We start from the raw sequence: 12,577 nt of genomic DNA on the forward strand, positions 1-12,577 counted from the left end.
TAATAACTTTACTTGATCTATCACTATACAATCTTCTTTGATTCTTTTTAGTTCCCCACTTTTTTCTCTTAAATAATTTAATCACTTAAATAATTTAACTTTTATGTGCATGGCTAAGCTGAAATTAGATAAATAAAATTAATTTAAGGTGGATAATATCCTTAATTTTGAGATGTGGGACCCACCAATGTTAATGGGCCCTAACCTAACTAATTGGATCTATTGTCCTCAATTAGCCAAAAGATAATTGAATGATTAGATGCTAACTTAAATCATTGGGTTAGTATGAAAAGTTTAGAGAGAGTGTTAATACTTATTATAAAGATAGAACTTCAATTTCAATGAATTTTTAAGGAAGTAGTAGAGAACAATCCAATTATATGAAAGTATAAGTTTGAAGTACTTCAAAAAGAATCTAGCACTAATGTCAAAGTAAGCCTCATTATAATGAGAATTTTCAAAGTTTGCAATATACTTGTATGTAGCCACTATATATTATTCCAAGATTTCATATTCCACGAAACTGTTGAAGATTATGATATTAAAAATTTAATGGAGTGCAAACAAAACCATCATATTATGAGGAATGTTTCTTCTCTTATACGCTAACGTCTCATAGGCTAGTGTGTATAGCCGCCAGCAGCCACACCACATTCTTATATCACTTGTTCATTTGAAAATCTCACTACTTTTTGTATAGCTATAAAAATCACACCTATATAAGATCATCCGATTAAGAATAAGACTCTAAGTGATTGTAGCAGTTGAACCATTCTTTATGATAACAATCGTAATGTTTTGCCCCGCCACTATGCTAGCAGAATTCCGGCAGAGATATGTATCCGGATAAGATTTAGAGAGACTAAATTGTGACCAGGCATATACCCCTAGGGGGATTCTGTTGGCATAGTGGCTGGGCAGAAAGACATTTCCTTCACTATAATAGTGAGGGGAGGAGGGTGAAATGGAGAGGTGTCTTTTTAAGTAGATAGACTTTTGCGACAGAGAAACATTAGGGAGGTGGGGTACTTCCCATGTGGTCCTATCTGAAAAATTGTGAGAATTCTTTTCCAATTTTCAGATTGAGAATCAATGGTTGTATACCCTGGATATCTGATGAAAAAATGCCATGTTCTAAGGCTCACACACATTCTTTACAAGTGAGGCTGAGTAAATGCCTCGTTCTATACGGCCTCCTCTCTCTCTCTCTCTCTCCCCGTCACAAGGTGTGTTTGTTACTTTTGTACTATATTTCTCAGGCCCGACACGATAAGACACAATTGTACACAAAAAAGACCTAGTAAGTTTATTAGAAGATAATGGATCTAAGTGCAGCTAGAGAAGATTTAATCAATAAGTTGTTAGTCGTGCCTCATTCAATTTAATATGCCATTAGGTAGTTTTGGGCCACTCTCTCGCTCAAAGGTTAATTAAATAGATGAATTTTTCTCTTACACTTATTGACGGGACATTTTTTCATTGTTTCAATAGTACGTTTCTCACGCATTGGCTTTAATTTCAGTGGACTATTGAGTTATGACTCGTTTTACCTAGGATTCTGATACAAGTGTCATATGGTATGAGGCCTCTCTCACTCTAACATCTCAAGAGGTGAGACAATTGGGCTACCATTTGTTTGAGGCCTCTCTCCCTCCAACAATGTGATCATCACGCATTGGCTTTAACTTCAATACACTATTAGGCTCAGCAAAAATGATGCTATGCCCGGCCTGAATCCCGGCCGGAATCCCGGGCCAAATGGAGTTGACACTCCTCTTTGATGATGTAACTTTGAATAATTCCATTAATAGAGCTGAAAAGGAAAATGTAAAACTTTAAATTTTGTTAAAAACATCTCAATATAGTATAGTAGTATGATTTTTGTTGTGTATATGGACTGCTATTAGATATTTTTGTCTCTGACGTTTTCTTTAGTCAGCATGGCTCTCTGCTAACCGGAGTTTTCATGTGTTAGAGGAGATTAAGTGACTGTGATAACATGAGGTCTACTTATGCTACATGAAGATCATTTACTTCCATAACAGAAAGTACCGCTTCTACTAAAATCATATTAGTCGGCTCGGATATCACGGCAACGTTTGCTATGTATCACTTTCAATGTGATTCACGTTGTTGTCTAGGCCTGTAGGGCGTACGGTGGGCCTATTGTCAACAACTTCGTAATGTGCATAATGACATTGTTTGCACCCCTAAGCACCGTATGCCTAGTTCTGTTATGAAGTTCAATAAATTACACAAAGGGTGGTACACTATGGCACATGACAACGACACTTAATGGGCTTTAATCGATGAAGAGGATTTTGGGGGCCACTACAAAATTATATAAAAGTAAACCCAGTACGGCCCAGCTCACCTGAAATAGTTGGGGAATATTATAGGCACTTCAAAATCCAAACTAGGTGACTTGATTGTCCACCTCACTTGGGAGCCCACATTTGCGTGAGACTTAGGTGCTCAGATGCCCTTGACCTGGAAACAGTGCGGTTCGGTTCTGGGGTTGCTATGGCCAAATGGAGTGCCTATAGAATTTTTAGTGGTAGTAAATACTGGCCTTACAAAATTTTGTAGGACCATACCTTAAAGGCTACACTTGGACATGAAGCCTGATATCCTAATTTTATTATTCAATGTTGTTAAAAAATGAAACACATATTTTTGTGATAATCTTCAGAAACATAAGAAAATTTTGCGATCTCTTGGAATATTTGAAGATTCTCGTGATATGTATACAATTATTGAAATAAATCGAAATGAGATTGTGAATTTTTGTTTCACCAAAACTAAGTTACCTTTTTTTAATATATATTTTTACCAATTTAAGTAAAAATATTCACTAATTTCCGCCTGTTCTACAAAAACATTCAACCCTAGATTTTGTATACCCATCGGCACTTACAATGGAGTTAGAAGCTCTTACAACTCGGAGCAGTTGTTGTTTCAAACAAAAAAAAAAATCGTAGGAGTACTTCTTGCTGGTGCAATTGAGTTCGAAATTGTTTTTCTTTGTTTCCTCTCTTAACATATTCAAACATAAATGGCCAAAGTTTTGGCACATAAAATGCAATATTATAAAATTATAAACACCAACAATTCCACGTACATTTTCAACAAAAAAAAGAAAAAACAATTCCACGTAAATTATGATTCCTAAAACAAGATAATTTGATTTACAAATAAAATCCATATCTATAGTAGGTATATTTAGAATTATTGGATTGGTTCTATGAATTTGATGATTCCAGATGTAGGACCCTAATTGATTTTGGAATAAAAAAAACCATAGTGCTAACCACCTATAGAATCAGTACTACTCTTTGATTCTCTAAAGTCTAAACCACTAAAACTAGAAAAAGGGAGTAAATGGGTCCAAAGTGATTTGACCAACATTGACTACATGTCTCCCCTATGTTTGAACTTGGTCCAATCCAACCTCCATTATTATCTAGATTGATACTTGCTAGCTCTAATTGGTATAATATAAAAAGGATTTAAAGACAAGAGAGACAAGACATCCTACAAATTGATAAATAGTAGGGACTTATTTTTTTTAATTTTCCTTCAATTCTTTTTAAATTATTTCTCAATATTTTTATGAACTACACATTCTATTATAATCCACGATCGTGTTTCAAGACGGGCCTAATGGGAGGCCCGTTGGCGAACTTGGGGAGCGCGAAGTTGCACGAGGCACGCGGGGAGCGTGCAGTTGCACGAGGCACGCCAGGAGGCGCGTGCTACCCGCCACGACCGTCGGGATGACGTCTCCTTGGACGTATCAAAAGCTTTGGCTTGGGTCGTTCCGCAATCTGCGTCTATCTGCACCCCGACCCGAATGGCAGACCGACTCCCGAATAATAATAATAAGGTGGTTCTGCATTTATCTTCATCATCTCCACTGGATAAGATATTTTTAGTAAATGACACAGTCACGGAGTTAGTATGAGCATGTTATAAGAATAAATGTAATATAACAAACGGAAGTGCTACAATCACAAAGGATTTGATAAAATAAGTTATCCAGCTTATGTGGCGGTTGTGATATTCATCTCTCAACGGTCCAAATTTAGTCAAAGTTTCAAATCACAACCGCCACATCAAATGGGTAACTTCTTTTGTCAAAATCCTTTTTGATTTTAGCATTTTCCTATAACAAAGAAGAAACTTTTAACAAAAAACAAAAAGTACCCAATGGTGTTATTTTGTTGGTTCTAAAGTAGTAATGAACATCTGTTTAGGTCTGAATTTGACTAAAACCCAGTTTATCTCTTGCTGATAAAAAAAACGAGTTTTATCTCTTGTTGAAGGGAGAATTCGTATAAGAGAAATGTTTCTTTCTCCATAAATCTTATTCAGATTTTGAACGAAAAGTTAATGTGACTCAGGTACTATTTTTTTTATGTCTGAATCTGAATTTGCTAAATTAAATTGCTGAATCTGAATTGACTGAATTATTTATGAGCCAAGATGTTTGTGTTTGTAAGTCTGAATTTAAATTTTAACTTTTTTACCCTTCATTAATATTTAATCAGAAAATATCTAATATACCCTTGTCCTCCTCTTGACTAAAAAAAGGGTAGAAATTGAAAACCTAAAAACTAGGGTTTCTCTCACCTTCAAATCAAAACGGCGAAACCTCTAGATCAGAAACCTCCCCCCCCCCCCCCTCTCTCTCTCTCTAACGATGGAAACCTCTCCCTCTCTCTAACCGACACTCAACCCTCTAACCCTCTTCTATGTGAATCCCTCTTTCTCCCTCTCTCTAAATCTCATCTTTCTCGCTCTCTGAATATCTCTCGCCAGAGGTCATCAGAGCTAAACCCTCGCCAGATTCGGCGAGGGTTTCGAACAAGGTAAGATCCAGCAAGATCTCTCTCTCTTTCTCTAATGGAAGATCGACGATTTTGTGGCGGCGATTTCCTGATTTTGTGGTGGTCGTGTTTGATAGTGATTTTGTGGTGGTGGTGTTTGGTGGTGATTTTGTGGTGATGGTAGTGATTTTGTGGTGGCGATTTTGTGGTGGTGGTGGTGGTGGTGCATGTGGTGATTTTGTGGTGGTGGCTTCGGTGGTTGTGATGGTCTGATGGTGGGAAAACTTCAATGCAAAGAGAAATATTTTCTAATTCATGGGGTATAAGTGTCAATTAATACAATTCAGATTTTTGGCCATTATTTCAGACTTGTTTTGAAGTGTGGAATTGTGGGCTATTCAGCCAATTCAGACATAGACTCGATTCAGCCGAAATTTCAAATTTTCCTAAAAAAAGAAAAACAAACATCTGAAATCTGAATTGACCTGAAAATTTTAAAAATGAATTAGCACCTGACTCTTTGACCACAAACATATTTTTGATTTTTGAAAATATCAAGTATCTAGAAGCAAAAATGGAAAATGGATCACCAGTGAATGTTAAGTTTCAAAATAAACTATTAAGGCATGGCAGCGTTCATCTTCTTTGAATCATTTTGTCTCACAATTAAAAAAATGTTGGCAAAACAAGAAAAAAATGGAAAAAAATGTTGGCCTTCAATTTGTGTCCGACCGGCAGTTTTGGCCCTTATTAGTGTCATTGCGTTTATTTTGGTCTTCAAGATCCACTTTCTTTTTCGCATTCTCCCGAAAGCACTTTTGAGACATTCTTGTAATTTTTATTTTCGAATATCCTCCTAATTCATTTTCTTCTCCTCCATATCAACCCCCCCCCCCCCCCCTCCCCACCGCCTCTCTACATGAGCAAACAGTGTCCAGTGTTCTCCCTCCACCTCACTTCTCAATTTTCTTTAAGGTTGCCGGTCGGAGATTGTCAGCGGACAACCTCCTCCACCAAACTTCAAAATAGCTCTTTTCTCTCTTTCTCCGGCGAAATGGTGGGGCGTAGGCCTTTGTTTAGCTAACGGCTAAAGAGTGGAGACTGACAGTTTAACTAAATTATCGGCCAAAACCGAACTGATCAGATTTTCAACCTACTTTTTTCGACCTGTTTCGGTTTGATTCGATTGAGTTCAGTTGGTCGGTCTGACCGAACTCAATTAATCAAACCAAACATGACAAAGAAAATGTAACTTAAGCAAGAAAAATAAAACTAAAAATTTGATCACTCTTCAAACTATTATAGATTTAAATATCTAAAAAAAATATATATTTTATAGTTTCAGATCCACATTGACTCGTTGAGTAATGATAATTAATTTGTAATGTTAAATGATGTATATCTAATGTGTATGTATATATATATATATATATATATATATATATATATATATATATATATATATATGTATTGTTCGACCGGTTTGGTTTGGGCGGTTTTCAAAAACCCAAGGCAAGCCAAACCAAACAAATTGATTTTTTTTCAGTTGAGACGAACATCATTAGGTTCGATCTAGAAACTATTTGGTTCGGTTTCGCCCAAGTTCGATTTGGTCAGTTTGGTGACCATTCTCATTCCTACTACTAAGGGGAATGTGGAGGAGAGAAAAATAATTGAAGTGGATAAATAAAAATCATAAAATTACAAGAATGCTACAAAGATATGTTTAGAAAATTGTAAAATAAAAATTATTAGATATTAGAAACCAAGAGGAATTACCACACTTTTTTTTTTTTTTTTTTTTTTTTGTTGAGGGAATTACCACACTTATTGAGGCCAAAATAATCCGTTGGTCACAAGTGAGAGGATAAAATGAAATGAAGCCAAAACATTCAACAATAAAAGTAACTTGAAGGAGCCCAATAAGCCAGTAGTGAAATTGCGGCTATGTTACAAATTATCAGGAGTCATGAGCAAGGACAGTGACCTCATAGTCACATGCAGTAGGGACTCTCTAATGAGTTGGTAGGTGGATGATAACATGTAAAGTAACTACTATTCTAGGGATAGAAAGAAATGAAAACTATTGATTTGGATTTGCATTTGCATTTTATAGTGGAATATATAGTTGGCCCAAATAGTTAGATTTGGTTATTTGCTTTATTTCTACTACAAAAATTGATCAAAATGTAGTACCAAGTTCAATGTACAGACCTTTAGAAGGCAAAAAGAACATGACCATTCTTATTTTTTCTTGTATAAAGAAACCAATAACCCATCACCCAATCAAACGTCAAGAAATGTATTTTAACAAAAAATTATACAGCTACAAATGAGTAAACTTATTTTCTTTAATATTTTGGTGTCTAGGCCGGCGGATATCCATTAATTTATGAAAATCTAGGTATAAAAACAACAAAAGTAATTATACAACTATAAAGAGACCCGACTATAGTTGCTAGTAGAGTTACCGCAAATTAAAATTAGCTATCACGTGATAAAAGAGGAAGTGTTCATTGGCTAACCAAAACTGAAGTCTAGGTTGGGCTTGTAAGGGTTCTATCAATGAGCCTAAAGACAACCTTCGTAGCCTTTTGAAGTTTCACTTAGAACAAGTGTAACGATCGAATATTGTGGGATGTGAATTATGTACTTAGTCCAAATCAATCAATTCACATCTATAGCTTATATAAACTAAGACTCTTCTATAAAATCAAAACACACATTATAAAACAATTTGGAAGTGTATTCATGACAAGAACTACCAAAATAAGAACCAAATTGACTTACTACATTGTCAAAGAGACCCGACTATAGTTGCTAGTAGAGTTACCACAAATTAAAATTAGCTATCACGTGATAAAAGAGGAAGTGTTCATTGGCTAACCAAAACTGAAGTCTAGGTTGGGCTTGTAAGCGTTCTATCAATGAGCCTGAAGACAACCTTCGTAGTCTTTTGAAATTTCACTTAGAACAAGTGTAATGATCGAATATTGTGGGATGTAAATTATGTACTTAATCAATCAATTCACTTCTATAGCTTATATAAACTAAGACTCTTCTATAAAATCAAAACAATTTCAAAGTGTATTTATCAGAAGATCTACCAAAATAAGAACCAACTGACTTACCACATTGTCAAAGAAGAAACAACCCGTTAAGCCAAATTGCTTTCCTCATGATTGTTTAGTAATAGTTTTTTGGGAGATGCTAGAGTGCCCAGTTTTTAGCCCATTAAATTGCCCAGCTGATGTGGAATCACTAAAAGACAAGGGTTTTTCAAAGTTTGACTACGGTGGGGACCGCTTTTATTTCTAAATAAGGAAAGTTGGGCAATTTAATGGGCAAAATTGCTGGGCACTCTATCATTTCCCTAGTTTTTTTTTGTTTTGTTGTTGAAAGTTGTCTAGTAATAGTTAGTTAGCCTTCTAATAGTCCTACTTAACAACCCTAATAATTAAGTACACATAGTAATATACACCAGTAAGTTCTAGCCGTCCATTAAACTAGTCTAATATAAACTACCTTCCTCTGTTATAAATAGTGGTTCAGACCTGCAACCTCCTGATTGGCTAAAATGTTGAAAACTATGGGCAAAGCAAAAAATTATGTAATTTATATACTCAAGTGGTAAGTGGGTCCTACCCCATATGTTCTGTTTTCTCAACTTGGCTGACCTCTCTCTCTCTTCTCACACTCTCTTGTGTTAAAGTAGCTGCAATTCCAAAGCTCTTTCAAAAGAAACACAGTACATGGTTGTTAGCCTGTAAATAAGGCCTGACCATAATCTTGTGGGCCCTTCAATCATTCATTCTCTCTCTCTCTCTCCCCATGCAACAAATGAAAACCCCTCTCTCTTTTTCTCTCTATATATATATCTCCTCTCCATCTCCCCTCTTCCTCCCTCTACATATAGAGAGAATAAACAAGTTTTCCACTTAATCGAAAACAAATATCAAGAACTTCATCAGTACAAGAAAATTAACAATGGGTATTAGATTTCCTGAAATGGTTATACATGCCAAGCAAGTTCTAAAGAGAAAAACGGTTCCGAGTTCGAACCAATTCGTATCAAAGAAGACTATAGATGTACCAAAAGGACATTTTGCTGTTTATGTTGGAGAGATGAACCAGAAGAAGAGATTTGTGGTTCCAATTTCATACTTGAACCATCCTCTATTCCAAGATTTGTTACGTCGAACTGAAGAAGAATTTGGTTTTAATCATCCAATGGGTGGACTTACAATTCAATGCAAAGAAGATTACTTCATAAATCTTACTTCTCAGTTCTAATGGATTATGGATCCTTAAATATAAGAATAGTTGAAGAACCAAAAAAGGATTCAAACTTGGGTTTTTTTCTAGTACTAAATCTTAATCATGGGGAGAATTGATTAGTATTCAAGTATAATTAATCCTCTGTTTTTGGTTCTAAATTTTGTAAATGAGTGGGAGATTGAAAATTCTATCTCCCAATGTGTAGAAATCTTACTTTGTTAATTTAGTGAAAAAATTAGTTTATTCTACTCTGTTTTGGTCCACTTCTATTTTTTGGTTCTTTCTCCATTAGTCCCCTAATTAATGACTAGTTTTCTATCTAACCCTAGTGTATGCAAAATACTCAGATGACTATGTTTTTGCCTTTCATAAAAAAAAAAAATGTTTTTGCATTTTCAATTCATTGATTGGATATTCACATTTTTCCTTTCCAAAAGTACCCCTCTTTAGTTAATTGTTTTTTTTATCTCTTAATTTTTTCTTTCTCCTATCTTTAATTTTCTATTAAAATAGTCTCACGTACTAAAATTCTTAAGTCCACCACTCTTTGGTATGACGGTTGGACACCCCTCTTGAACCCATAAGGTCGTAGGATCGAGTTTCGGTGGAAGCAGTTGTCGTCAAGATTTATCCTATGTAATAATTTGTCGGACTTTAGGCCTCTTTTGTTCTCGGTTTAAATTAGGCGGTTATCGTGCTTATTACATCTCCATGATGCATCAATGTCTTGTGACGACTAACATAGATCGTAGTCGAATACTCAAAAAAAAATAGTAAAATTCTTAAAACTTCTCTTTTGTAAAACTCTTTCAATAAGTCTAGGGAGCCCGTATTTGGGGACTCCCAAATGAACGGTCCAACTAAATTGGACAAAAAAGGACCAATGCACTTTCTCTCTCTAAAATTTTCCTTGTCCTGTTGTCCAATTTAGTTAGACGGTTCACTTGGGAGTCCCTAAATGAGGGGCTCCATAAACTTATTGAAACTATTTATAAAGAGCTTTTGTAATAGCTAGGAACATCAAGTCATTTCAATATAATTTTTTTTTCTTACATAGTATAAGAGCTTAGGATTTCACGACAGTTGGTCAACCAAAGTCTTTTGCTTAGCCAACAACGGCAATCCCATTAACCGTACATCTAGCCTTCACTGGAATTTCGTAGGAGTTTTTTTATGTATTTTTTAGCTTTCATTCAATAAGAGTAGTTTTTTATTAAAATATATTCATTATTTAATATTTTTTTCAATATTACTTGATAGTGATGAAGATTAACAAGAAGAAGAAAGATCAAAATAAGAGTAACTTGTTGAAGAAATCAAGATATAAACTCTCATCTACATCAGATTCAAGATCCAAATCTAGTAATATTAAGTAGTTTTATTTCAAGATCCAAAAAGAAAAACTTTTAGATTTGTGGAAGGAATCAAGAGATAAACTCACCTACATCAGATTCAAGATCAAGATCCAAATCTAGTAATATCAAGTAGTTCTATTTCTAAATCGAAAGGAAAAAAATTCAGATTTGGGTTTTATTTCTGATTTAAGTTTTAAATTTAACCCTTCATCATCAATTCAGGACTCATAAAGTGGAGAATTAATCATTTTTCTTCTCTTCATTTGAGCTTCCTCTATGAATGTGGTACTGGTAGAAGGTAAATGGCTGATTGTTTCTCTTCATTCTTCATTTCAAATCTGCGATTTGAGTTATTAAGTAAAGATTATTGTTGAAAATCTGATGGTGATGTAATTTGCTCATACTCTAATATCCAAGTTGGGAAGTCTCACATTTTCGTTCCGCTAGTTACTTTGTTCCGTTATTATTCAATAAGATCAGAGGAAGAGTAGATGAGAGAAAAAGTATAAAGAAGATAAAAAAACTGAGAAAAATCAAGAATGGTGATTGCTAGTGTTTGACAAAGAATTAAATCAAGTAGATCAAGGGCTCGAGTTTTACTGCATTAATGTTGTTGGAGTTAAAATCATGTGTTATGGCTATTAAAAACAAAGGGAGGTGGAACTCTAAATAAAACCAGGCAATTGTGTATAATTGTCAAAACAACTCTTAAAAAATCGAACCAGACAATGGTTAGCGGACAATGGTAAGTAATTGTCAAACAACTCTCCAAAATGAGAAAATAGAGATGAGAGAAAAGAAAACAAGATACAGATACAAGATACAAACATAAATATAATTACAGATAGAGAAAGAATTAAAATGCAACCTCAAAATAATGTCTCCACTCTATATCAAGCAAGTCAGCTTCCACAATATCATTTTTTGGTAAATTGATGGATTATTCATTAGCAAAAGTCATTCGCATCCCTCTTCATATTAGAATAGTCTCACATAGTCAAATTCTTAAAACTTCTTTCTTGAAAAACTCTTCATAAAGAGCTTATGTAATAGCTAGAAACGTCAAGTCATTTCAATACAATTCTATTTTCTTACATCTTCATCCTCATATTTTCTCTCTCATCTTCATCTTGAACCACTAGTCATTGGACGTCAACCACCATTGTGTATCTTTTAATATTAATGGAGATTTCATTTTTTTCAAACTCACAACAACAATCTCTCTTTAACTGAAAAAACAATTGTCTCTTGGTTGATCAACTTGATCAAAATTCCACAACACATGCCTTATTAATACTTGTTGCAGACAAAACCCTTTCGATCAACTGTAGTCCAGAATTGTCAAAACATTCCACCGCTTCTCATGACATGAACATGTTCAAGATCTGAGGAACCCATGGGTGACTCTTTTTGAGATATGTTCAAGATCTCTCACCAAGTTTCTCAATGGATAGAGATCTCAAGATTACTATTAAATTGATCGTCAAAATGAACAAACCTCAACAAGTTGCCTTATTGCATCTCTGTCTTCTTCAAACGTTCCCCTAAATCACCAGTACCAATCTTCTTTTTTGAAAAAATTCCAATTTTCAGTCAAGATAGCTTTCAAATCAATAATTTAGACATTGCTTAACGTCTTCCCGAAAAGTTCTTCGGGAGAGACAACATTGTTCTTAAAATTACATAGATAAATACGTACTAACTTGATACATCCTTCTGTTTTTCATTTCAGAAGGTGAGTTTTGTTGTATATTTTATTTGTAATATTTCTTATATTATAAAAAAATCCTCGATTTTGATTGAATTAACAACAAATAGAAGCTTACAAGCAGAATGACTCGGCTTGTCATGGTCGATTCAAAACTACACCAAGTACGGCACCAAGACTTGTCATTTATGAAAGATGCAAGAGGTTCTTTCTATATAAGATTCATTTTGAAGCTTCTGGTATGAGAGGGAGAGGGGGAGAAAAAAGTAGTCAGTCGTCGATGGTAACACACAGTCGGCACCCTCATTCAGGGACTAGTTTAAAAATGAATAGGAGAGAAAAATTAAATGAAGATGAAAGTAAGAGAGAATAAATCAAATAAGTATGAGAGAAAAAATAAAATGAAG

At 34.6% G+C, this 12,577-nt stretch overlaps 1 protein-coding gene across 1 annotated transcript; it reads left to right on the forward strand.

The window, feature by feature from the left end:
- The first annotated feature begins 8,750 nt into the window (after window positions 1-8,750).
- LOC147538605 (auxin-responsive protein SAUR20-like) lies at window positions 8,751-9,358 on the forward strand. The gene has a single exon (XM_086641082.1). The coding sequence runs from the start codon at window positions 8,817-8,819 to the stop codon at window positions 9,120-9,122; it is 306 nt and encodes a 101-aa protein (XP_086497208.1). The 5' UTR covers window positions 8,751-8,816; the 3' UTR covers window positions 9,123-9,358.
- The last annotated feature ends 3,219 nt before the right edge of the window (window positions 9,359-12,577 follow it).

The sequence above is a fragment of the Eschscholzia californica genome, unplaced genomic scaffold (assembly GCF_041429995.1).
Source record: "Eschscholzia californica isolate CP2 unplaced genomic scaffold, dmEscCali1.0.p SCAF_5, whole genome shotgun sequence".
NCBI lineage: Eukaryota > Viridiplantae > Streptophyta > Magnoliopsida > Ranunculales > Papaveraceae > Eschscholzia > Eschscholzia californica.